Source organism: Biomphalaria glabrata, chromosome 13, assembly GCF_947242115.1.
Source record: "Biomphalaria glabrata chromosome 13, xgBioGlab47.1, whole genome shotgun sequence".
NCBI classification, from domain to species: domain Eukaryota; kingdom Metazoa; phylum Mollusca; class Gastropoda; family Planorbidae; genus Biomphalaria; species Biomphalaria glabrata.
This window is the reverse complement of record NC_074723.1, coordinates 34,443,215-34,470,938: the sequence shown is the minus strand read 5'-3', so window position 1 is coordinate 34,470,938 and position 27,724 is coordinate 34,443,215. Positions and strand designations below refer to the sequence as shown.

The following is a 27,724-nucleotide window of genomic DNA, read 5'->3' as shown; positions in this document are numbered from 1 at the left end:
GACCCCCCACAATAGAGAAAAAAATCCATATTTCCACAAGGACCCCCCACAATAGAGAAAAAAATCCATATTTCCATAAGGACCACCCACAATAGAGAAAAAAATCCATATTTCCACAAGGACCCCCCACAATAGAGAAAAAAATCCATATTTCCACAAGTACCACCCACAATAGAGAAAAAATAATCCATATTTAAACAAGGACCCCCCACAATAGAGAAAAAAATCCATATTTCCACAAGGACCACCCACAATAGAGAAAAAAATCCATATTTGGATGGGACAGAAACTTTACATTTTTCTTGTACATTTTTTTTTCGTTCACATTTTTACAAACAATACTTTCAATTTTACGTTGGCACCAATGTCTACTTATAGTTTTCTCGTATACTTGTAATATGCTCCAGATTTTTACTACATTGAGTGAACCCTAAAAATTTACATTTTTGTTACTAAAATATGCACACTAAAAAATTGGTTTTTTTTTTAAACGAAAAAAAAAATGTAATTGACAAATACTCTCTTTTATAATATGATATGCTTTTAGTAAATATATTTCCACTAGTATGGCACAACAGATATTACTAGTAATCTAATAAGAGTATGATCTGCAGACAAATATTTATTCATCATAAGAAATACAATAACAGTTCACTGGCAATTTCAACCATTAACAACTTACATAAATCACATGGAATCAAGTTCACAAAAATCAATTTTAATCCCAAGAAATCAAATACACAATTAGTAAAGCGTTCCATTATTATTATATTACAGTCCTAACACGTCTGTCTTCTGTAAAGTACATAGCGTAGACTAACTTCTTGCCCATGTGGTCTGCCATAATCATGTGACCAATATCCCATAATTCAATTGTTTACTCATGTTTTTCTCGTGCAGCACCATTATTTGTATTACTCAGTGTTTATCAATTAATATTTCCCAACCCATACGTCACCATATCAAATGCTGGTGTGACAGTACATTCGTTCTTCTATTGTAGGCCATAATCATCATCATCACCATCATCATCATCATACCTTTGGGTTCATGGAACATAGGGCCTCTACAAATCACGCCACTCTCCACGGTCTCTTGTTAGCTTTTTGATGGTGTCCCAGCTCTACCCGTCCTCTCGGCTTCTTCTAGTTCACTGCGTCGACATGTTTTTTTTTGGTCTTCCTCTTCGTCTTATTCCCTGGGGGGTTCCACTCTAAGGCCTGCCTAGCTCTGTTGCTGGTATCTTTTCTAAGGGTCTGACCAATCCATCTCCACTTCCTTTCTAAGATCTGCACTTCTATATTTTTCTGTCCACTCATCTCCCACAGTTTGGTGTTTTCTACTTTGTCTTACCAGTGTATTTTTAGGATATTTCTCAGGCATCTGTTGATGAAGGTCTGTACTTTTTTGTTGTTGTCGCTTCAGTTGTTCTCCATGTTTTAAAAAAATACAGTTGGGCAGCTTTGACATTAGAGTTAAAGATTCTTATTTTAGTCTTGTTTGAGATGTGAGGAGATTACCAGGTTGGTTTTAGCTGCGTACATGTATGACACGCTAGATTTATACGGCGTTTAATGTCTTCATCTGTTCCACCTGATATACTGACTACACTCCCAAGGTATATAAAATTTTCTACTTGGTCTATTGTCTAAGAATCCAGTTCTATGTCTCCAATTTGTTTGTTGTTTACTTTAAGTACTTTTGTTTTTTGGTGGTTTATTTTTTTTTCCTACTTCGCTTAAAGCTGTGACCTTTTCTTGCATATCCTGTAGACTGTGTGACAATAGGGCTATGTCACTAGCGAATTCCAGATCTTCCAGCTTTTGTGTGAGAGTCCATTGGATTCCTTTCCCTGCGTTAGAGTAGGCTTCTTTTGTGACCTAATACAATACTAGAAGGAACAGGAGTGGTGAAAGAAGACATCCCAGTTTGACTCCTGTTGTGACTGGAAATTCCTCTGACAGCTTGCCACTGTGGGTTACTTGGCAGGTGAAACCATCATAAAGGTTGATTATGGAATGCCATAATACACCATGTAAAATTAGTGTCTTATCTATTTCAAGATGTCGTTGCTTACACAATTTTATCCATAGTTATTACATATATAACAAAATAATATCTTCTTAATGGCGGTCTTCGCTAATGTCAGTATGCCTGAGATGAACTCCTATTGAAAAATCAGAGCAGGAAGGACTAGTCCTCCCGTAGTGCTCTGGCAAGAAACTTAGCCGTCCGGCGTAGTGCCTCATAGCTACCATACAAGTCGAGTGACTGCACAGGCAAGTCCCCCCTTAGCTCGCGGAGCTGGGGACACTCGTACAAGACATGTGACACTGTTTCGACGCTCTCTTCACGGTGACGGCATCGGGAGTCAAAGTTAGTGCGGAACCGGGCAAAGTATGCCCCAATAGGACAGTGTTCCGTCCTGCACTGCGCAACTATTGACTGCTCTGACCGCCTCAGTCGCCACCATGGATCGTCGCGATCTGGGTGACGCATGCGCTACCAGACACCACGTGCTCTGTCGGATTCCTCCCAGGACTTTAACCACTTCTCATGAATGAGTGCTCGGATTTGTGCCGTTGCTTGTAAGTACGTACTTGGTGCTTCGAGGTGTGTGGCTGCCATTGCACCCTCCCAAAATGTCAGTATACAGGTATTTCCTCTGCAGCACAGTTTGCAGGTATTTCCTCTGCAGCGCAGTTTGCAGGTATTTCCTCTGCAGCGCAGTTTGCAGGTATTTCCTCTGCAGCGCAGTTTGCAGGTATTTCCTCTGCAGCGCAGTTTGCAGGTATTTCCTCTGCAGCGCAGTTTGCAGGTATTTCCTCTGCAGCGCAGTTTGCAGGTATTTCCTCTGCAGCGCAGTTTGCAGGTATTTCCTATTCCACACATGTGCCAGTATCCAAGAGGTGAAAACTTCAGTCACATTTTAGACTTCTCTTGTTTCTACACCTGTCTCTTTCTTTTCAGGTCCATTGCTTATCGATGAGATCTACGTAGGAATCATTATCACTTTTCTTGTCTTGAAAGCCACACTGGTATAATTTGCCCACAACACAGTCACAGAAAGCGCTACAACCCAACGCCTTTGTTTTTTAACTACCTGCACAACCCCAGCGCCCCTCTTGTAACTTTCTGCACAACCCCATCAGCTCTGTGGTAACTACCTGTACAGCCGCAGCTTTGATTAAGTACAGGCTCGCTCATTGACGAATCAATTAGGCTTTCCAGCGTACCCAATTGCAAGTTAATAATTTTTTTAGTTTAAAAGCGAAATTGGATTAAATTTTTAAAGCATATTGATAAAACCATTTCAATAGGAACTACATTATTTCATGTGTAGATTAATAACTAGAATTTCATTAAAAGTTTGAGAACCATTGTTTTAGATCAGCTCTCTTCTTACTGTAAGAGCCATCAATCCTAATGTTAAACATGAAAAAACGCGTAAAAACTGTTACAACCATTAGATTGTATTTGGCTCCATAACACATTCTCAAATTAAAGACTATCGGTACGCAAATTACAATCAATGCTTTCTTCCAAATATTTCTTTGTTGAACACCAGGTATCTAATTTGGCATGTGGCAGCATAATCATAGTAATATGCTGTGCCCATGGGAGCCCGCAGGATTTTTCGCAAGGGGGTGCAAGTTGCTACCTTATGGCTCATATTCGTAGCTTCAACTTTCTTGTTACGGGTATATACTGGCTCCCCTCGCCCCATACATCTACGCGATATTAAATGAACTATAAATACTAGTTTCCTGAAATAAAACAAAACAAAACAACAACTTGTGAACAAAGTATTTACTGAAAACATTGTTAAGTTTATCTGCGCGGCCGTGCCTTCCAAGAAAAATGTAATCATTGACTGTAGCTGCCGAAGCTGTCGATATTTTTACCAATAAATACTTTTCGTCGCGATTGACAAACTTGCGATTAACGCTTATCGAGCAGTTCTGCTATTCATCTTTAAGTTGCAGCTCTTTCCTTATTTTAGGATGAAGACAAAACAAGTTGAACTGAGTATTATTATTGCTCGGAAAGCGAACGTAATGTAGAAATTAACGAATCAGGATACGTAACGTAAAGCCGTGTTTTGTATTATCTCCCAAAATCAAAATATGTGGTTTTTGCTCAGTGTGTCTGTCAACTGCCAACTCTAGGCAGCACCAACTCAATACCCGGTACCAAGTTTGTCTGCCGGCAGTCTCGCCTTCCAAAGTGTTCCTCAGCATGGTCAATATGGTTTTTGATTATGTCATTAACATGACTGCTGGTGTGCGTCTAGAACGTTAAGTCGAGCAGACATGAGGGCAACTGGTTCAAAAACATGAATAATTTACTGCGATTGAAAGGGCAGATCAGAAAATATATAAGAAGCGGGCACTGTGCAGTATGTCTTGTTTCACTCTGTGCCGTTGTTTTACGATACGCCAAACAGTCAAAGATCTTTTTCAAAGTTGTGACTTAAAGCGCGAACGGATTCGTATTTCTCAATCGATTGTGTCTGATATAAATAAGATAAATTTAGCACCAAACACTTTCGCTTGTGACTGTTACGGAAGAACTCAGGGAAGAACTGGGTGTCAAAATCGTCCCGGGCATTTCTATTTCATCCGCCCATAAATTGTCTATTATATGATGGACATTCAACTCTAGGTCTACCTGTCCTCAGAATCCTTCTGTTCAGTTTGATAACGTATCGATAGCTGTACACATGCATACAGTGACTATACATACGTCGCTCAGAGGGCCCCTTTTGTAAGAGAACATTATAAAACTTTTAACAATAAAATACGTGCCAAATTAACATCCATGCGGCCCTTATCTTATAAAATACAGACGTGATATCTAAAAAGAAGAGGATTACTGTGGTCCTTCCGGTCCACCGGGAATTGGCCGAATGGCCATATAGCAAGTCCGCCCCTTGAAGAAACAGATAATCTTATTGATGTAACCAGCTGTATTACGTTTATAATAATCATCATTCGGGTTATTGATAACAAGGTGAAGTTTTGTGAGACGCGCAAAGGCTAATAAAGCTTAGATGGTCGGATATGAACTTCGGACAAAGCTATTACGACAATAGCACTGTACTACAGTGGAAGCATTACTTGTTAAGCTGCTACCTAGAAGTTAACTGATTTAAAGGTAAAAAAAAAAGTGACTAAAAGTTGGCTACGCTGAATTCAGAGAGGTGCACGTATATGGTCGGGGTTTAATTCCTGATAAGCTTAGTGTCACAGTCTCAGTTGACATTGCCTGATTTAATGTTCACATCATGTTAAGAGGTTTAAAAGACACGTGGAAGTCAAGTCAGTCAAGTGGTATCCTTTGGACCAGGCAGTCAAGTGGTACTTTTGGTCCGGGACGGACGGTAGCGACTTAGAAAGTCGAGTAGTAATTTCAGTTAGTTAGTAACTTTTAAGCAGTTGATGCCAGTGGTCTTTTTGAGACATGTATTTCTAGTAGTTATTCTGTATTATTCTGTACAGTGTTACCCGCTGAGATGCGGACGTTATTTGTAATCTACTCTGAAGAGTTTAACGTATTGGATATATTTGATACCACTGTTATGCGGATAGAATTGTTTATTATAGACTTGTATGCATTAAAATTATTATTGTTATCAAATAAACTTTATATTTTGTCTGCTGAAACGGACTTAAGTCAATCTGTAGTATCTATGTTTGTCACGTGTCAAGAGTACTCCAGGAAACACGAACCCAGCATTCTCCGCATTCGAGACACAGTAGTAGTGACCAGTCACTTAGGTGTGTAATTGTAATACACGTCACACAATATCAACGCCACGTCTCCAAAACGTGCATTTACACCTAGGCTAGTCTTATATTTACAACTCTACTTCAGTCATCAGTGGAAGCACTACATGTTCAGTTGTTAATTAAAAGTTAATTGATTTGATGTTTTAAAAAAAAAGCTAGAATTTTACTACACAGAATCCAAGAGGGTGGGTGTGCATCCCCATGTGAGCGCCAATGGTTGTGCGGTTTATTAATGCTCAGAATAATTAGAAATTATTTTTGTCCAAGAGGGAAAACACATCTTTAGCCTGTACTTCAATAAATCCTACAAAACGATTTCATGATTAAAACATCATTTAGCTAAAAGCATTGTTAGCATACTCAAATAAATGTAATTTTTTTTCTCGAAGAGAGATAACTAGTATCAAAACAAAGTTCCTAATATATATTAGTTTACTTCCCCTTGTTAGTTAAATTTCAACTGTGAACTCCAAAAGATGGATAAACTTATTTTATATTTTTAGTGATGAGTATAAAGAAATAAAGAAACTAATAGTAAATACAATAAATGAGAAATGGACAAGCTATCATCAGAATACAAGAAAGATGACGCCTATTATAAGCTATTCCAAGATCAACGTCTAATCTTTCACATCAGAACCGAACAAAACAGAATGAGACAACAAATGTTTAGGAAGCTCAAAAGTGAACCCTGTGAGATCTGACCTTGTGGAGTGTCATCAGAGAATGCTGACCATGTCCTTTGAAAAACAAATATTTGACAAAGATGCCAGACAAGACACTCGCCTTAAAAACACCCTCAATAGAAAGAAAATTATATGGCGGGATGCCTGATTTGGAAACCACTGCGCAGTTCATCTCATAGTCATCTGAACGCTCCAACATAATAATAAGAACGAGAAAGAAGAAGAGGAAGCAGGTATGACTAGTTCTAGGCATTAGAGAAATGAATAAACATTAGTCGATCAAACTTAACTACCATTTATAGTCACCAGAATTGTTGTTTTTAACATTTGTAGGCGTATCATCTTGAAGATATATAGATTGTACACCCATGTAGTGTAACATTTTCTATAATTCGTAAAGTTGTCATTAAAGGAAGTGGTAATGGATCAAAGTGTTTCACTACCTATAAAATGTTTCCTTATGCCATGCTTCTCAAATAGCCTCTGACAACCAGTCCAACTCCTTGCCTTCACCTGTGGCTCCGGCGAAAGTTTTCAGTAACAGGAGAAGTGGCAAGGGCGAGTAACTGGCGCCTCAACCAGTAAGTTTTGTGCAGGAGTGTCTCGAGAGATATGGCTGAGTAGCCACCTTGGATAAAGACAACTATGAATTCAAACCTCTATTGCCTTGCAGCTATACTCAAACATGGGAAAGGCTTCTCAGAGGAAATAACAGGAAACGGCGACCATTACAATGGAACTTTTAAACTTAGGGTTTTTAAGGACGCCTCTGAGTCCACCCAACTCTAATTAGTATCTGACTTTAGTTTATAAAATCTTATTTATTACAGAGGTTACTTCAAAAAAGAAGATGATTACGGCCTACGCATTTCATGTGTCAATCATTCATGCAGGTAACATGTAAACTCTGCTGAATCGTTAGTTTTCCTGGCTGATTCAAGAAACCCTTTCCATTCTACAATGGCACTAGGAAAGAAGGAGCACTTGTACGATTTTTTTCTATCTTATAGAATAAGAAATGCGCCTCTGTCCTTGTGTCTTTCTCAGTATGTATTAGGAAATATAGGCGGTTGTTCATTGGGTCTGGCCTTATGACAGTAAACCTGCTCGGAAACTTATGTCTAACCATCTGCTCCAAGGTCTGAAAGGGCTTCTTAACTTAAAAAAAATATTTTCCAGCAATCTTTCTGACTTTCCCTCCATCTCTGTCTCTCTTTCTCTATCTTTTACTTTCTCTATTAGTATCTTTCTTTTTATCTTTATTACTTCGTTGTCATGACAAGAGAGCCTTCATGGATGTCAAACAAGTTACAACAACTATCCATTACTCTCAAAGAACTATTGTTTTGCTGGAGCTGATTCTGTAACTCGAGGGTTCTCAAAATTTCTTAGTCTGGGTGACATAATATTTTCCATGACTTACAGGTCGCATCAACTTAAAAGTTATGGAGAAAGTGGTACCAGGTCTCTCCTGCTACGTGACCAGATAATTCTAGGGGTCAGTTAGCACCATGTCACGAGCCGGATGCGCTTATCTGGCCGTTGGTTGAACATCAATGGTGAAACTAAATATGATAACAATATTCCGCAATCTTACATCGTTGTATAACTCGTCTGGTGTTTATCTATAAAGAGACGAGTTTCTCTCCTTGTCAGTTGTTGAGAAATGGCTTTCCTACTGAGTCTTCTTCTTGGCGTTTATTTAGCTCCATTAGCTCTTTCAGGTATTTAGACTTTCAACTTTTGTTGGAATCTCGTTTACAGTCATGCAGCTTTCATATTAGCAAATTTTTATAAGAAAGGCTATATGTACTACGTTTAATATTATATACATATAAGTTAAATTATTAAAGCTAACTAAGAAATGTTTGTTAATACATATAAAAATTATTTTGAATCTTACTTTATATCACATAAGCTTTGCGTACGTAAACTTAATGTTCCATAAACTTGATGTTACATAAACCTGATGTTACATAAACTTGATGTTACATAAACTTAATGTTACATAAACTTGATGTTACATAAACATAATGTTACATAAACTTGATGTTATATAAACTTGATGTTACATAAACTTAATGTTACATAAACTTAATGTTACATAAACTTGATGTTACATAAACTTGATGTTACATAAACTTGATGTTACATAAACTTGATGTTACATAAACTTGATGTTACATAAACTTGATGTTATATAAACTTGATGTTACATAAACTTGATGTTACATAAACTTGATGTTACATAAACTTGATGTTACATAAACTTATTGTTACATAAACTTGATGTTACATAAATTTGATGTTACATAAACTTGATGTTACATAAACTTGATGTTACATAAACTTGATGTTACATAAACTTGATGTTACATAAACTTGATGTTACATAAACTTGATGTTACATAAACTTGATGTTACATGTTAGTCGTAAATAAAAAGGAATGCACTCTGGATTGTCTTTTGATGATCTCAAGTTTAAACCCTGCCTGCCGCCCTCCCCGTGTTTTCTGTGGGAGTTTAAATATCTACATGTCTTCATTTTTAAAACGTACATGTTAAAACAAAGTAACACTTTATGTTATATAAAACCGATGTTATAGTTATTAACCTTATTATGTCCTAGAACGACGTTGGTTCATCTCGAATGCTTTTTCATATGACTGTGGAGCCCTATTTTGGAGAGACACTCCTGTACACATATATTGCAGGTCAAATTAGCTTTCGCTTTGGTGGTAGAAGAGCTGGCCATTTTTCGTGTGGCACACTTTTCTTCAAGAGCCGATGCCCATGTTTTCTCGCTTTCCATAGCTCTGTTGGTCACTGTCTCTCTCTAGTGCGGTCTAGGGCTATGTCTTACCAATGGTCAGTATCAATGTTCACTGCTGGAAAGCTCAAAAATTGGAACCAGTGAATTCTACTCGTGTGGGGTGTCCTTAGAGAATGGTGACTATGTCTTCCAAAACTGCCATACATAAGACAGGCCACAAAAACAGTACAATAGAAAGAAAATTATATAGAGAGATCGTGGAGGTGGGGGCGACCAGTTTTTCTTTTTGGGAAGCAATTGTCCTCCATCTGCGAACATGTCCGGGCCAGCTCAAGCGTTGTTGCCTAAGGACTATAAAGATGCTGATAAGGTCCTATCACGCACGTTTGTATGTTACATACACTTTATGTTATATGTATGTTATGTTATAACCATATTATAACCTTTTGATATGTTTGATTGACCGCGAGTTCGTTTGAGCTTGGCTAAGAAATCTATTAATGGGGCTCAAGGTTCGACACCCGTCTCAAGCACAGTGATGTCTACTGAGCGCCTAAATTTTCAAGTTGCTGCTCGGAAAACGTTCTCCAAAATAAGCCCACCCCATCTGGAAAGCAGATGAGATTGGACCAAAGCGCTTTCAGCATGATATTAGTGTAAGCGCGAAAATTATCTTTAGTTAAATCTATTAGAAGAAAACAAGCAAAATATGAAATTTATAAGGGGAAGAACTTCTTCTTTACAACTATATATCTAAATCATATAGGATTTATTTCCTTAATTTGGTATCAAACAAAATAGTCAAATTATCAATAATTAACTGACTAATTAGTTAATTTGTTTATTAGTTGTTTTTTTTTGAATATGTCAGTGAATAATTTAACAAAGTTTAGACTTCATCTGAGAAAGGGTGTAGGAGAAATATAGTACAAACGTTTTACCAGACAGACAGACAGACATACAGACAGGCATTGTGTGAGTTGATGTTAGCTTTTGAAAATACGTTTAATGTTATATACACATTATAATACAAATATATATATATATATATATATATATATATATATATATATATATATATATATATATATATATATATATATATATAGCACATAGTGTTAAAGTCATATGCTCTAAATGTTACATACATCTATTACCTAAAAGAATTATTAACTCTTTCTCTCCTAATAGACTATGCCGACTTGGATTTGATCCCATTAATACAAATAGATTTTTAAATGTATACACTTTTATTTCCGTTATGTAAAGAGAGCATGCATATTCTTATAATTCGATGTCAAAAATAACATTGTAAAACGAAGAAAGTAATTACGAGAGAAAGAGTTATCTATCAAGAGTTAAGATAGTTATCTATCAAGAGTTAAGATAATTATCTATCAAAAGTTAAGATAGTTATCTATCAAGAGTTAAGATAGTTATCTATCAAGAGTTAAGATAGTTATCTATCAAGTGTTTACATAGTTATCTATCAAGAGTTAAGATAGTTATCTATCAAGAGTTTATATAGTTATATATCAAGAGTTAAGATAGTTATCTATCAAGAGTTAAGATAGTTATCTATCAAGAGCTAAGATAATTATCTATCAAGACTTAAGATAGTTATCTATCAATAGTTAAGATAGTTATCTATCAAGAGCTAAGATAATTATCTATCAAGAGTTAAGATAGTTATCTATCAAGAGTTAAGATAGTTATCTATCAAGAGCTAAGATAATTATCTATCAAGAGTTAAGATAGTTATCTATCAATAGTTAAGATAGTTATCTATCAAGAGTTAAGATTGTTATTTATCAAGAGTTAAGATAGTTATCTATCAAGAGTAAAGATAGTTATCTATCAAATGTTAACGTAGTTATCTATCAAGAGTTAAGATAGTTATCTATCAAGAGTTTATATAGTTATCTATCAAGAGTAAAGATAGTTATCTATTAAGAGCTAAGATAATTATCTATCAAGAGTTAAGATAGTTATATATCAATAGACAAGATAGTTATCTATCAAGAGTTAAGATAGTTATCTATCAAGAGTTAAGATAGTTATCTATCAAGAGATAAGATAGTTATCTATCAAGAGTTAAGATAGTTTTCTATCAAGAATTAAGATAGTGATCTATCATTAAGTTATACGATGCAAAAGATGAATTTGTATGCATTTATCGTTACCCTAGAAAGTTTGAAAAAATTTTAAAGATTTCTATTTGGTGAAGATTTTTGGATAGGTTTCTAAATCATTCAATTCTTCCTACAGTTTAAGTTCTTAAAGGTTTTTTTTACGAGGGGGAGGAAGAGAATCCCCTCTGGAAAAAATTAATCATATGCAGGTTTGAAAGACCAGGTCAGAAATGTTATGCTGTCCTGCGAATGTTTGACAAGTTACAATTTTTAGCTTACGGTATACTCTTTCTTTAGCTCTGTTCAAGAGTCTAAATGTTATAAGTGGATCATGTCAGGAGAATATATTTTGTCTTGACTCCTGAAGCTTCTTTGAGAAATTGCAGGCAATAATTTGTATTTAAGTATAATTTATAAAAAATATTTATTGATATGGAAATTGTAAGTATTTTAAAATATTTTCTTTCAGATCTTATCATTAATGTCCAGCCAGAGGTCATATCGCCAGTGTTCACATCGCAACTTGTGATCAACTGTTCTGTAACTAACAACCAGGTTCCAAACATTGATGTCATCAAATCTGTGTCACTGTCACGTTATAACGAAACGATCAAAGACTTTTATGTTCTTCTGTCACTGGACACTCACACTTTTAATCTCCAACAATTTGTTCAGTTCAGACATGCGCAAGTCAGTTTTGGAAATCTGTTCCTGTCCTTGACTGTCTACAATCCTATTCAGTCTGACGCTCAAGCTTATAGATGTAACGTTGATGGAGATAACTCTATTCAGAAAAATGTTTCCATGAAAGCCAAGAAAGAAGTGAGATATGAACTAAATGTCACAGCATTGATTGAAAAAATCACACGATTAATGATTTCCGAAGAAATAGAACAATGTTCTTCGAAGAATGTAGGAATTTCTGGATACAATAATATAAGTAAGTATTAGAAACAAAATAATACAATGTAGTAGGCTTTAAGCAGTGGTGTATCAAGGTGTTTGGATGCGCGCGGGCTTGACCTGTTTAGGGGCCTCTGAACTTTGACATTTGACATCATAACACAAGATAATGGTGTTATATTTAATGTAAAAAAACTAATCTTGGACAATCCAGTGGGGGTGTAGCTAGGGGTTTGAATACGCGGGGGGCTTGACCTCTTTAGGGACCCCTAAATTTTGACACTTGACATCATGACAAAAGATAATTTTTATATTTAATGTAAAAAACTAATCTGGGACACTCCAATGGGGGAACCCCCCTGAAGTGAGGGCCTAATGTTTTTTTTTAATTTTTCCCCACTCCCCCCTTTTCAGCTTTGCCACTACTTACGTTCTTAGTGATAATTTACTGTCTGTTATATTTCCAATATTTTATTTACGTAGTAGGAATTCTTTTTTTAAGTTATTGAAGGAAAAAAACTTGGAGAATACTCTACAAAGTGCTGAGAAGTGGTAGAGGCGACATATGCTAACTGTGATGTTTTCTTTCTTTATTGCCTGGTGTTTTCTTCTTTTGTTGGAGATGTATTTAAATAACTTGAGAACAAACTGAAAAACATCTGAGTTCTTCTCTTCATTCCTTGTTAAACATCTTCGAACTAAACGTATATGTAGACATTCAATTCAATAACAAATTGACTTAAATATCTTGATAATATTACATTTTTACGTAAACTATTTCGATTTGTATAACTTTTTCACCACAAACTTAATTTTTTTGTATACAGGATCAAAACTTCGTTTCGTTGCAAGTTCTGAAATTGTAAAAGAACTCATAGAACCCTTGACAGTCAAATGTTCTTTTCCGGTAAAGTCACCATTAATATTTTTTTTTAGAAATTACCTGAGGCGGAAATTAAATCTTATTTTACACACATCCACAGACAAGCGCACATAGAAACAAATGCAAAAACACACGCACACAAACGCACTCAAAGACACTCACTAAAGTACCCACATACACACAAAAGTACCCACATGCTACAAAAGTACCCACATACACACACAAAAGTACCCACATACATACAAAAGTACCCACATACACACACAAAAACACACACAAACGCAAAAACACACAGGCACATCGAAACGAACTTAAATACAAGCACCAACATTATAAATAATTGTATTTTTTTTTCTAGATTTCATAAAAAAAAATTATGTTTGAATTACTTTGTCCATAGTCAATTTGAAATCTCGTGGTGTCAACAAACCATTTGCTGTATACAAGAGTGTTTTTGTTTGTTTGTGTATTTTTAAATAGGTGAGTAGTTGTAGTATTATTTGGCAGATCTTTAGAAAAGTTTATTAATATTTTCATGTTTTGTTTCACAGGCTTCAAACGATAGTTCTTATCAAGATTCAGTTCTTCAATTCATGTACATACTTCACGGTAATATTTTATTAATATAACAAACATTTGCGATCTTAGAGTATTGTTATTTAAAAAGCTTATATCAGCTCACTGTCTGTCTGGTACAAAGTGTGTACACATTATTTGCCACGATCTCTTTCAGGGATCAAGCTGAAACCTCGCAGTGTTCATTGTCATAGACAAGACATTAGTCATTAAAATAAACTTACCAATCAGACAATTAATTATTAACAATTCCTTTTTTTAGTTTCATACCAACAATGGGAACTAATCCTTCACAGATATGGCTACATTTATTAGGGTTTGGCCCCCTTAAACAATTGTTAACACTATTTCTCTATCAAGCGTTCTCTAATTACATTATACGCATATTTATTTTACCTAACAAAACATGAATTGATAAACCAAAAAATCTTAACTTATTAATTAATGGTATTGGTAATTAATTATTTAGCTTGGTATCGAATAAAGGAAATGGTTGTTGTTGACATCTGTTGACCTCTGTCTGTCAAAGAGCGACTATGGTTCATTTCCAAAACTTCTTCATAGACTGTAAGCACTTTGAAAAGTCCAGTCAATTAGTCTCAAAATGCCTATGAATGTAGACTTCTCGCGGCATCGACCATTTTTGGTTTGAGTCGTACCATTCTGTTGAGTTCTCTTCCGCCTCCCACGGTATCAGCAATGTGGACACACCTATGGGATTTCTTCCTATTTCAATTAGTTTCTCTCTCAGAGACTGCGATCTATAGGGCAGATGGAACTAAGGTCATTTGTTTCTATGGGCGACGGTTAACGAGTAGATTACCATGTGGCCAACACAACGACCAAAATCCTTTACTTTCCCTAACTAAAGTCAGGTACTCATTAGAGGGTGCCCTTAAAATCCCAAAATTCAAAATTCCAGTCTTCACCATGTTTGGAACCCTGAACCCCACTCAAAACGCTTAAAAGTAACCACTCAGCCAGAGAGCCTCTTTATTCCAATAATATTGCACAAAAATTCTGTGGGATGATTGCCAATGTTGGAATTGCTGCATTCCCGTGATAACCCTCTCTTTCCCTCTTCCAGTAAGGATTAAAGACTTGTCAGCTTGAGTCCATGCAATCCTACTACAGAACAATGCACAATATTTCTCAAACAAAATTTTGTTTAGAATAATAATTTTTGTTACTCTTTATGACAAAGCAAAACATTTAAAATAAAAAAAAAATGTATGCCTTTTTTCATTCTGTATTTCTAGCATTTTAATCTTGCTACATATCGGTACATTTTTTTTTCAGAGACCACTGGAGTTATTGCAACTATATCTAGAGATCAACCTGTTACTAAATCTGGACAAAACCTGAGCTCCAATACAATACAAGGCGAACTCTATCACAACTTGTCTAAAGATTCCTATCTTCAAGTCACATGGCAAAATGTGAAATTGTCCGACTCTGGGAAATATTTTTGCGGTGCCCATGTCAACTATGTACTCGGACAAAAAGACAGATTTCAGGAGCAGTTAGTCATTTCTGTACAAACACCAACTTTGGATGATTTGGTCAAAGTTGTTCATGATTTGCAGAGAGAAGTTGGTGAAGAAAAACAGAGGCGAGAGATTAGCGAACGAAACATAATGAATATTCATGAGCAAAACATCGAAATTGTTAAAGGAGACATGAAAATTAATCAACAAAACATCAAAAATGTTAAAGAAGATGTAAAAATCAATCAACAAAACATCAAAAATGTTAAAGAAGATGTAAAAATCAATCAACAAAACATCGAAAAAAATAAAAAAGATGTCAAAATCAATCAACAAAACATCGAAAATATTAAAGAAGACCTAAAAATCAATCAACCAAAATTCGAAAATGTTAAAAAAGAACTGAAAATCAATCAAGATAACATCGAAAATATTAGGGAAGAAGTAAAAATCAATCAACAAAACCTTACCCGCTTAAAAGAGACAATAGATTTATTACAATATAATCTTTCCAATTATGAAGGTACTAAGTTTTTATTCCATTCATTTATTTAGCTAAAAATTCGTCGGATCAAAAATCCAAACAGTGGAACTCGAAAATGGCTCTATTTCCGTAGAAATTGGAAAGTTAATGTATATCGTTGGGAATATAATTACCACATAATTGATCATAATTTGAAATTTCGTATTTGGCCTTAATAATATTAGAAAATAAATTTAAAATATCAATTAATTTCGGCGAGAGGTCTAGAAAATCTTTATCTTGAACAGCGGCTATTTCCTCTTGTTGGATACAATCATTATATCTTTTACTTTTAAGCAAGCAATTCGTATATATATATATATATTATATATATGCCTATGATTGTGCCCTGCTAGCTCACAATGAACATGACCTCCAGAAGGCGGTAAACGAATTTGCATACGATGCCTCCTTTTTTCAGTTTATCAATACCCCTCGTGAAAACAGAATTTATGTTCAAAAAGTCACCTAACAAAACATACCCAGACCAAAGGATCACCGTAAACAAACAGCCCCTTAACGTAGTAGACCGTTTCACATATCTAGGTGTTACAGTGTCAAATGACACCTCAATTTCAAGGGAAATTGATAGCCATCTAGCCAAGGCCAGTAGCGCTTTTGACAGTTTTCAGACGACAGTTTGGCGGAACAAATCGCTCCGCTTGCCTACAAAAATCAATGTCTACCAAGAGATGGTTCTCTTAACCCTTCTATATGGCTCTGAAACATGGCCACTATAAAGAAAACAACTAAGACTCTTGAGCGCTTTCACCAAAGATGCTTGCGCTCCATCATGGACATACGGTGGCATGACCGCACTACAAATAGCGATGTTCTTGCGCACGTCGGAATGGACAGTATATTGGGACTTCATTTGGTTTGACACTTACGCTGGGCAGGGAAAGTATCCTGTATGGGAGACGAACGTATGCCAAAGGAAATCTTTTTGCGTGTACTAAATGTTGGTCGACGTAACAGAGGCGCTCCCCGGAAACTCTTTAAAGACCAGCTTAGGCGTCAACTTTCCTTAGCTGATTAAGAAGATAACACCTGATGGCAAGCGGCCTCGGAATAAGACAGATAGAGGTCACTCACGAAGGCCGCGTTATACACATTGATAACCAAAAGAAAATCTGCTGCCGAGGACAAACGCAGACGGCGAAAAGAAAATCTAAATCGACCACCTGCGGACAATGGTTATGCTTGCCCTGGATGTGGTAAAAGATGCAGGTCACAGCTGGGGCTGCGCAGCCACGGAAAATGCTGCATTTCTCACTAATCTTTGGGCTCAAAGACAAGCCTTATTATTCCATGTTCTACAGTATGACCTAGAGGTCCCGCATCAATTTATGTTTCGTACTAAAGCTATAATGAATACACTGACTGTAATATTAAATGTCAGTATGTCACCATTTGGAAAGTTAAACTACAAAGACTTTCTTCCAAACCAATAACAGTCTAGAAGTTTTAAGCAAACGTTTCCACGTAAAACGACACGACCTGAGCTGTGGTTGTTCTAGATTGTTGGAGGAGTTCAAAGTCTTTCTATTCTAATCTCTAAGAGACTTTCTATTCTAATCTCTAAGAGACTTTCTATTCTAATCTCTAAGAGACTTTCTATTCTAATCTCTAAGAGACTTTGTATTCTAATCGCTAAGAGACTTTGTATTCTAATCTCTAAGAGACTTTGTATTCTAATCTCTAAGAGACTTTCTATTCTAATCTCTAAGAGACTTTCTATTCTAATCTCTAAGAGACTTTGTATTCAAATCGCTAAGAGACTTTCTATTCTAATCTCTAAGAGACTTTCTATTCTAATCTCTAAGAGACTTTCTATTCTAATCTCTAAGAAACTTTCTATTCTAATTGCTAAGAGACTTTCTATTATAATATTTAAGTGACTTTCTATTCTAATCTCTAAGAAACTTTCTATTCTAATTGCTAAGAGACTTTCTATTATAATATTTATGTGACTTTCTATTCTAATCTCTAAGAAACTTTCAATTCTAATTGCTAAGAGATTTTCTATTATAATATTTAAGAGACTTTCTATTCTAAACGCCCTGTACAATGACATTTCTAGGTAACATATTATAAAAAGCTAATTTCAGATTGGTAGTCGTTTCCCGATCGCTCGATCATTTTCGTCATAACAAAAGGCATTCCGACATGAGTTCATGTAATAGTATTCCCAAATTAATTTCAACTAGCATGGCTCGGTCTCCTGGTTCTAGTTTATTAAATAATTAGACTTTTGGGAACATTAAGGGTACCGTTGTCTAAGTCTGTCTCGCAAGGTTAGCCTGGTATAGAAAAGGAAAATGGCAGGGGTCTTGCCACGAGTCTGACCCACCCGCCAGAGAGAACAATGTTCTCATTCAGGACGGTGAGAGAGAGCTCTTGTTCACTTTTGCTGGCCTAGAGTTCCGAGAAGAAGAAGAAGTCAAGATGTAAATACCTACCTTTTATAAGCTCTGAGTAAATTTACACTTTTGCTTAACATAATCAGAATCAGAATTTTTAATCGACATGAGGGCGAGGGAAATCTTTTATAAGTTATAAAATGGTTTAATTTAAAAATCTATACACCTATAATTATTGCGGGTCCTATGAAAATTGCGTGGCCTACTGCGATCGCTTAGGTTGAAATGGCCTAATGCCGGCCCTGCGAAATAGCGCCGTATGCTACGCCGCCCGTAGACTAGTGTTTTTTTTTATATTTTTTTACTTGTAGTTTTGTTTGTAATGACATAGTTTATAGGTTAATATTTGGCGTGATGGCTATTTTCACGCATACTTTTTGGCGCGAAATGTTTAATCATATTATTATTATTTTTTTTTTTTATATTATGTCTTTAAAATGAATAATGCCTATCTTTGTTTTGTATGTGTAAAATAAGTAAAGGGGCAAACACATACTATATAATATAGTATATAAAAAAAAACACTATGTTTGTTATAAAATATTTAAATTATCTCTTGAACCGAGAAACATCTGCGCTAAAACTCAGCTGCTAAAAGGCTGCGACTAAACGTTATGTACCTGTCCGATGGACTGCATGCATCAAATGTGAACTTCAAAGATAATAATTTTAGAACTGTTTCTATTTACTTTCAGGAAAAATAAATTACACTTCTCTATTACAAGAATTCCAGAATACTTTAATACCGGAGTCATGTCGTGGCATCATCCATAAGAAAGAACGCGTGGTGGTGACATTAGCTTCCGGGTTAAAGGTCATGTGTGACACAAAGACAGATGGTGGTGGATGGATCATCTTTCAGAGAAGAATCAACGGAAAAGTAGATTTCTATAGAGGCTGGAAGGAGTATCGTGACGGCTTTGGAGATTACAACATTGGGGAATTTTATCTGGGAAATGAAAATATTTTTAGTTTAACTTCTACTGGACAATATGATTTAAGAATTGACTTAGAATTTAACAACAAAAAATATTTTGCGCAATACGAAAACTTTAAAATATTGAATGAGACTGAGAAATATGAACTACAGATAGGAAAATATTCAGGAAATGCTGGAGATAGTTTATCAGGTCATAACAACATGTTCTTTACGACTTTTGATAGAGATAACGATGTACACAGTGGCATAAACTGTGCTGAAGATAGATCAGGTGCTTGGTGGTATACAAGTTGTCATAGTTCTAATCTAAATGGTCTATGGGGAAGTACATCAAATAGCGAGGGAATGAACTGGGCTCAATTAACTGATTACTCTAACAGTGTTTCTTTTAGCGAGATGAAAATAAGAGAAAGAAAATAAAACGAACATTTAGATCAACAGTCATACACCAGAGAATAAAAGAGACGCCCCTCCCTTCCCAATTAAAAAAAATACATTAAGAGATACTAAAATGAATTTTGTGAAAAAAAAAAAAGAATTTAAAATAAAGCAATTCTTAGTTTTGAACTTTGTCATTTTGTAAATTTTTAAATATTTTTAATATTTTAAATTTATATGGTTTAAATGCACTGGCTGCTTTCTCGATTTTGATAATTCTGACGTAATCCTGTACGTTGTCGACCATCTTTCAGTTTCCGGGTTACAGGTCATGTGTGACACGAAGACAGACGGCGGGGGATCGATCATCTTTTAGTGACAAATCATTGGAAAGGTTCAATAGAGGCTGGAAGGAGTATCGTTACGTTTGGGAGATTACAGCATTTTTAATTTTTATCTAAGAAATGAAAAATATTTTTCTATTATCTTCAACTAGAGGTGGGGTAGCTGAGCGGTAAAGCGCTTGTTTTCCGAGGTCCCGGGTTCGAATTATTGTGGAAGACAAGGATTTAAATTTTTTAGATCTCCAACTTTGATGGGTACCTGATTGGAAAAAGTAAATGCGGTTGGTCATTGTGCTTGCCACATGACACCATGCTCGTTAACCGTTGGCCAAATAAATAGATGCCCTATAGATCTCTTGGTCTAAAAGGGGAAACTTTACTATGAAATATTATTAATAGATTTTAAAAATGTAACTTGAGTAGCAACGCGATGTATATGGGTAGATAGAATGAGAAAAGAAAATATAACAGGCTTAGTGATGATAGATGAAGTGACTATTGGGGCGCTTGGTATAAAAGACCCCACGACTTTTTACCCTGCAAATTCACTTTTAACTTTGATTTAAGTGTTATCTGTGTCTTATGCAGCTAAGTCAAATGGAGGTAACACTCAAATAACGAAATCAAATAACACACAGGCGAAAGTCCAACATTAGAAGTTAGTCGACGCTAGATATTAAATGTCGAACAAGACGTTTTATAATAACGAAGCAAACAGTCGAATGTCGTCAAGTTAAATCTCTACGTCCATAAAAACTGCCTCTCTTTAATGCCGTTAAAAGTAGTTTGATCTAATATAATACAGACGTTACTTTAAAAAGAAGATGATTACGTTCTACGCATCATGCATTCAGTCATGCATATTAACCAATGACTTAAATGCTGCCTAGTCACTGGTTTTCTTGGCTGGCTCAGGCAACCCATTCCATGCTCTAACAGCGCTAGGGAAGAAGGAGTATGTGTACAAATTCGTCCTAGCATATGGGATTAGGAATGTGCCTTTACTTATCTTTGTGTCTGAGTATTTTATTAGATTTTGTTTTTGTATTTGAAGATTATGGTTCAGTCTTTTATGTATGATTGCTACTTTACTTTTGAGTCTTCTCTCCTGAAGGCTTTCTTAATTTAGTGATTTTACTAAAGGTGTTACTTTACTCAAATCTGAATATTCGTTAGTTATCAATCTCACTGCTCTATTTTGTGTCTGTTAAAGTTTTTTAATGTTTACTTGGGCTGAGGGGCCCCAAACAGAGGATGCATATTTTATTATTTGTCTTTTTACAATTCGCTTTTATTTCTAGAAACCTCGTCTGGATTTTTAACTCGATACGTCATCGTCTCTAAGTCAAACCTTTCCCTTTTTGTGAAACAATTTTTCCCGCCAAAATTCAAAATCGTGCCAAAACAAGAGCGTACGAGACAGCCAATCAGCTGTGCGGACACGTAAAGGGTTAAATAGCCTTAATCTGAGTATAACACCCCTAAGCTTGGCGCCATGGTGGCTGCGTAGTGTATTTATATATATGATACCTGTAGTATGAAAAAGACATGTTTTATATTTGTGTATTTCTGAGTATTTTTTTTTTAGGTTTTGATTTTATATATATATATTATTTATTATAGCTTTTATATAGTGCTACTTTCATGCTTAGAGCATGCTTAAAGCGCTTTGGTCCAATCTCATTTGTGGAGCAGCGGGGGGGGGGGGGGAGTAAGTGGAATCTAGGAGTTGGTTTTCCGTGCTCAGTAAACTCAACTCTGCCCGAGTCGGGTTGCGAACCTCGAGCCCCCTTTTAGGGGGCTAAGCCAAGTTCAAGCGCACTTGGTCTCTCAACCAAGCTTCCCACTATAATAAGTTAATAAGTTATATTAATAGGTTATTCTTTAAAAGGTCCAAGTGTTAAAGAAATTAAAAAAAAAAAACTTGTTACTTGAGCATCAAAGAGAAGAGTTTAAGAATACGCTCCTTGTACGATATTCACAATAACGCCTTGAGGCCGAATCTAAATCCAAAGTGCTATCCACGCCACGTAGATGGATACCATCCATGGATAACATCCATAACATTCAGGCTACAAATGCATCCATGACACTCACGCAAAACAAGCAGCAGTTCTATTGTTTTGTCCAGAGTAATTGTTTCTTTGTTATTTAAAGCATGTCCAACCTGTAGAGGTTCCTTACCAGAAGTTTTAAAATATTTTTTGTTAAAAATCCTTTACATAAAATTATCAAAGGGGAAAAAAAACAAACTCTGCGCTTACAACTATATTTCTCAATATTGTAGAAGGTATTTCCCTTATTCGATATCAAACAAAACAATTAAGTACCAATAATTAATTGACTTATTGGTTATTTTTTGTTATCGATTTATGTCATGTCTACACCAATGAATAATGTTTCAACTTCAATCAAGAATAGGTGTGGGAGAAATAACGCCTACAAACTTCTTTTTCTGACAGACAGAGGGAGTTGATATAAGTTTTGCAACAACAACACGAAGGCACTATTTATTTGTAAGTTATAAAATTTAGAGCATCGAGATTTATACCGATTGTCAAAATTTTGAAGAACAGATTTATATATATAACAGCAGCGTCACATCAAGTGGCACATCACCAGCAGACGTTAGAATAAATTATCTTGATACATGAACAAACTTAATAATAAAGATAAGTTTTTTTGGAATGTAACAATTTTAGAGCGTAGTGATTGTGAGTTGAGTTGATACCTTTAACTAACCGCAGTATGTGTCACCAACATTGTGTTGTGTGTGTATTCTGTGTGTATCTTATGAGTATCTTGTGAGTCTTGTGTTGTGTGTGTATTCTGTGTGTCTTTTGAGTCTTGTGTGTTTGTCTCGTGTGTATCTTGTGGGTCTTGTGTGTGTGCTTTGTGTGTGTATTGTGTGTGTCTCGTGTTTGCGAAGATAAATGACAGTAATTAGCGGTTCTTTAACTTAGATAATTTTTTTAAAAGTAATGTTATTTCTCTTTTGATAGCTAAGCTAGTTAATATTTCCAAAGTAAAACGTTGCTATTTATTATCTAAGGCATTGACCGTAAAGTTTTTATTTCAGATGTCTTTCAATTTATTAAAGGCTTTGTTTGGGGTTTTGTCATAATTTTATGCGCTTTTTTCTTTTTTCCAACTAAGAACAGGACACACACCACTATTAAATTACCATCTGAACAAAATAAACTCCACACAACTCTCCCTCTGCAGACACTGCGCCCACCCCTTTGAAACCGTAAAGCATATTATCTTTGAATGCCCCTCCCTAATCCACCTTAGGCAGACCCTACTTCCACTACAGCCCAATATAACCAACACCCTGTATGGCAGTGCTGAACAACTGAAGAAAACAGCACACTTTTTTTCCTTGGCACAGTCTACAAAAGAGCTCACAGCTCAGCAGCAATAAAGCTGGCTAGAAGAAGAAGAAGAAGAAGAAGAATTAGAGCTCAAGTCTTAAGCCTCCACAAGGGAACTAATTCCACTTATATACCACATCTGTCAAGTACGATATCTGTACCTTATTTGATGTCAAATAAAGACAATATTTAACAATATTCAATGAATTAAGTGATTTTTTTTTGTCATTGATTTCTGGTTTTATCAGGCACAAGAAATGTGTAATATTTTAATTTGATCATAGATTGGGTGTGGGAGAAAAAACTTGTTCAAATTTTTGCCACAATACCATACACATTAAGTGAATTCATATAAGCTTTTTAATAACGTAATGTTATATAATAAATAATAAGAATGACAGTAGATTTTTTTTAAACGACAAGAGCTTGGCACAATCACCCTGTTCGATTTAAAAGTATTAAGATCTGTATAACGAAAATGTTTGTAATTAATTTTTCATTTCAAGATATGTTTGCTGGTCCAGAAATGAGATTGGAAAAAAAAACGCTCTAAGCATGCTATAAGCATAAAAGTAGCGCTATATGAAAGCTATAATAATAATAATATTACACGTTATTATACTACAGCGTACTTAGCAATAACATTTTGACTCAAACATTTTGACTTAATTAATCACACCAGTAAATAGTAATTATTTAACAGCAGCATACAAAAGGTTTTAAACACTTTAATCGACCAGACACTACGGCTGTTTCCCCAGAATTAAAAATGTACTAATGTTTATACTAGAAAAAGGGCCTAGAGCTCTTAGATTCATAGGAGAAAAAAAATCTGAAAACAAAATGGTCAAAATAAATATTTTTAGAACCATTGAGCTACACGGCAACCTGTGTACATTGTTCTCGTTAGTCGCTGTCACTTGTAAAAGTTTCATGAAGGTAAAAGAACAAATAGAGACACACCTAGTGATGTCAATCAGGGGCGTAGACAATAACATTGAACTAGAGCAACACTCATTCAAAACAGAAAATTGAAAACAATGGTAGAGTAAAACAAAAGTCATCTACCATTTGTCCTTCAACTTTCATTGTAGGGGTGTTAACTCTAAGTAAACATATCCCTCCACTTTTCCAGTCGTCCGTCTCTTCTTGGTAGGATATCATGAGAGAGGCCGTCCATTCTTTTATATTCATCCAGCCAGCTCTCAAAGGCTTGAATTTTTCGTTCAGCCTCAGCGTTGAATGTCCAACTTTCACAACCAAATAGAAGTACATAGACCACAAGTGAAGAATGAATAAACAATATAAAATAATAATAATTATAAAGTTAGGGAAAAATTAGAGAAAGTCAATCATCGGTGGTAATAATTTAATAAATAATTACTATGAGCAGTAGCGGCCCTTGGAAAGTGATGGAACAGTCCAGGCCCCGCGATTGTAGATTTTTTTTGTCATCTTCAAATTTGCAATCCATAATAGTTTTCATTCATCATCATCAAACTCCATTTGAGTGAGGACTTGAGAGGCTGAAATCCTCTCTTGCAAAAGCCCTGGACAGAAACCCTGCTGTCTTGAGTAGTGCATCAATGTCGCCATGCAGGTCGATAATATTGGGTTTCCAAGACCTGTCGAGACGGAGATCAGCAAGTCTGGGGCAGTCAAACATAATATGAGGCACGGTTTCCTATTCTTACCCGCAGCGGGGAAACCGTGAATCAAAATTTGGCCATAGCCGTGAGTGGCCTGTCCTGCACTGTGGAATTTGCCCTCCCTGGTGGGCCAAAGAGTCTGCAGTTGTGTTGCCAATCACACCTATGTGACTCGGTACCCACAGGGGTGCCATAGTGTTGTTTAATGTTATGTAAAGACATGATGACAGTGTTGATATTTGGGGGCTATGGTCCGGGGCTTTGCAAAGCCTGTAGTACAGATTTTGAGTCAGTGACCACAACAATCTGTGTTGCCCTCAAATGTCCCTCGCCGAGTTGAGAGTCAATGACTTTTGAGGCTTCACAGACTGCCATGGTCTCGGCATCAAAACTGCAAACACTACCACATGGTCCAAAGATTTTGACTGTGTAAGAGCCAAGAAAGTCGATGTAAGCTCCATAGCCTGCTCTTACAGAATCTATTGATGCCTACCCATCAGTGTATGCAACAAATAGCACTGGGCTTGAAGGTATTAATGGTCTTCAGAGCTGGGATTTTAAAGTCGTTAGATGACCGACTTTGCTTAGTGGCATTAGTATCTACTAATTTCAAGCGTATGTCTGGGGTCATTGGGCGACACCAAGGGGGAAGGGGATGAAAGCGTTGAATATTTTGTCGGTTGGTGGAGAGGCCAGCTTCATCAGATAGTTTAGTGGCATGATGCATAAAAGACTGCATCTGGATACGTCTTCTGCATCTCCAACCATCCACTAGTTTTCTAGATGGGAGGTATTCATCCAGCCTTTTATACCGCTCATTGCAGGTCAGTATTGACCATTCCCTCCTAAGAATTAGTGGACCTATATTAGCCATTATTTCAGCAGCATTTATTGGAATGCCCTAAAGGTTTCACAGACAAATCTTAGTGCTTGGGACTGTATTTTATCAAGTTGTTCAAGAACAGTCCTAGAGCCATAAATTTGCACAGGAAGGCTGTAGTCTATCTGTGATATATATATATTGAATATATGATACCAATTACTATTCAAGCTCTTAACATGACATATTCGTTTTCAAATGCCCTTCAAATTTGGTAAAGACAACAACTTATGACCTGTCGATTCAACGAGTCAATCATTGTTTAACAGTTTACCTTGGCATCAATAAATACAAGTAGCCGGAAGTGACCAACTAGCATCGTCTATTTTATAAATAAACAACATCCAATTTAATTTGAATAGGAAAACGCGTACTGATCAAGTTTAAACCTGTTGCTTGACTATAGTTATTTCTATATGGCAGGTCATTTATAGTGTCGCAATGTAAATATAACTTGTAAACAATTGATTTTTTAAATGAGAATTAATAAAGAAATATAGTTTTTTTTTCACTTTCAAAGAGAATAACTAGCGGATCTAGAACTTTGGAGTTGGGGATGTAAAAGATGATATTTACATGGTGTAATGTGTAATGTTGAAGTATGCCGTATTACTATCACACATTGGACTGGGCACCACCAATGTGTCGCGAACGCGTAGATTGCTGGGTTCTTGCTTTCTAGAGTCACATTTGTTACCAAACAAACACAAAGGATAAGGATTGAGTGAGTCCGAGTTTTGGAAGACTAGAAATAACATTAATTTCATAAAACACTTTATGGTAGTCAGTGGCGTAACTAAAGGGGGAAGGGAGGGGGGAATTTAAAAATCCCCCAGGGCCACCACCTAGGGGGGGGGCCCAAATGGGTGTCCAAAATTTATTTGTAAATACATAAATTTAATATATTTGATTGACAAATAGTGTCAACGGGTGTCTTTTTTTGTGTTTTCAACATTTATGGATTAAATTTATAACAAAGACTAAACCTAGATCTAGGTCTATCAGTACGTTGACTTTGTTGACATTTTAAAAATATTTTTTTCCACAGAAATCAAAGTTTTTTAAAAGTTAGTTTTTCATTTTAAACTTTGTTGCCACGAATAAAACTGCATGATATACAGCGAATTCCAGGTAACTTGTTATCTTTACTAATAATATATCTAAATAGGGAGTATTTTATTGCTACACTAATTAACCTTCAAGCAAAATTTACACAATCGAGTATAACAGATCCAAAAGTTATTCTTAATAATGCTAGAATAGTCCATTATTCGGGTTTGGCATCTATAATTTCAGAATTAAACTTCACACTCGAGTTATTACACCTCTATTCATCTTTCCTCAATCCAATGGAAACTCTCTTTTTATTTCCATCTAATCCTTTTGCTTTCGCACAAAACATAAACAACAAACAATGACTTAATATCATATAATATCAGCACATCATTCCTTTTGAAGTTATTATCACACCCTTCTATTTAAAGTTCTTAAGTGTGATATCTACTAACAGGGCCGGCCCTAGCATTTGCGGGGCCCTATGCGAAACGGAACGCGCGGTGCCTAGTCTGGGTAGGGATGAGCATAATGTCAATATTATTTTTTTTGAATTAGAAAAAAGGCCTACTTTCGTCTTTGCAATAAATTTTTATCAAATGAAAGCTCGTAATGCCACTTTTATTTATAGGCACCCCAAAATGTCAATTTGAATAAATTCAAAAAAAGTTCAGGACTTTATCGTATATTTTGCCTTTTCATGAGATTTCCTGGAGGCCCTGAAAAATCAGGAGGTCGCGAAAACCCTGTTATTTCATATACGTTATAATGGTTTAATTTAATAATGTACACTTAGAATTAGCGCGGGTCCTATGAAATCGCGGGGCCCACTGCTACCGCATAGGCTGCAGTGGCCTACTAGGAACTTAACAATTCGTCCACTTCTGGTTGTCTTGACTGACACAACAAGTTCTCTAGACGTTGGTCT

General features: G+C 35.8%; 1 protein-coding gene across 1 annotated transcript; it reads left to right on the top strand.

Annotated features, from left to right (window-relative positions):
- The first annotated feature begins 8,129 nt into the window (after positions 1–8,129).
- On the top strand, positions 8,130–19,685 carry LOC106066961 (angiopoietin-2-like). The gene is made up of 6 exons (XM_056007399.1): positions 8,130–8,202; positions 11,853–12,323; positions 13,114–13,193; positions 13,721–13,778; positions 15,045–15,755; positions 18,874–19,685. The coding sequence occupies exons 1-6, from the start codon at positions 8,145–8,147 to the stop codon at positions 19,536–19,538; spliced, it is 2,043 nt and encodes a 680-aa protein (XP_055863374.1). The 5' UTR covers positions 8,130–8,144; the 3' UTR covers positions 19,539–19,685.
- Positions 19,686–27,724: the final 8,039 nt, after the last annotated feature.

What these genes read in the sequence shown, in the direction of transcription:
- LOC106066961 (XM_056007399.1), top strand. Translation starts at nt 8,145, where the DNA reads ATGGCTTTCCTACTGAGTCTTCTTCTTGGCGTTTATTTAGCTCCATTA. An exon ending in AGCTCCATTAGCTCTTTCAG is followed by an intron (nt 8,203 to 11,852) that starts GTATTTAGACTT and finishes ATTTTCTTTCAG; the next exon opens with ATCTTATCATTAATGTCCAG. An exon ending in ATTCATGTACATACTTCACG is followed by an intron (nt 13,779 to 15,044) that starts GTAATATTTTAT and finishes TTTTTTTTTCAG; the next exon opens with AGACCACTGGAGTTATTGCA.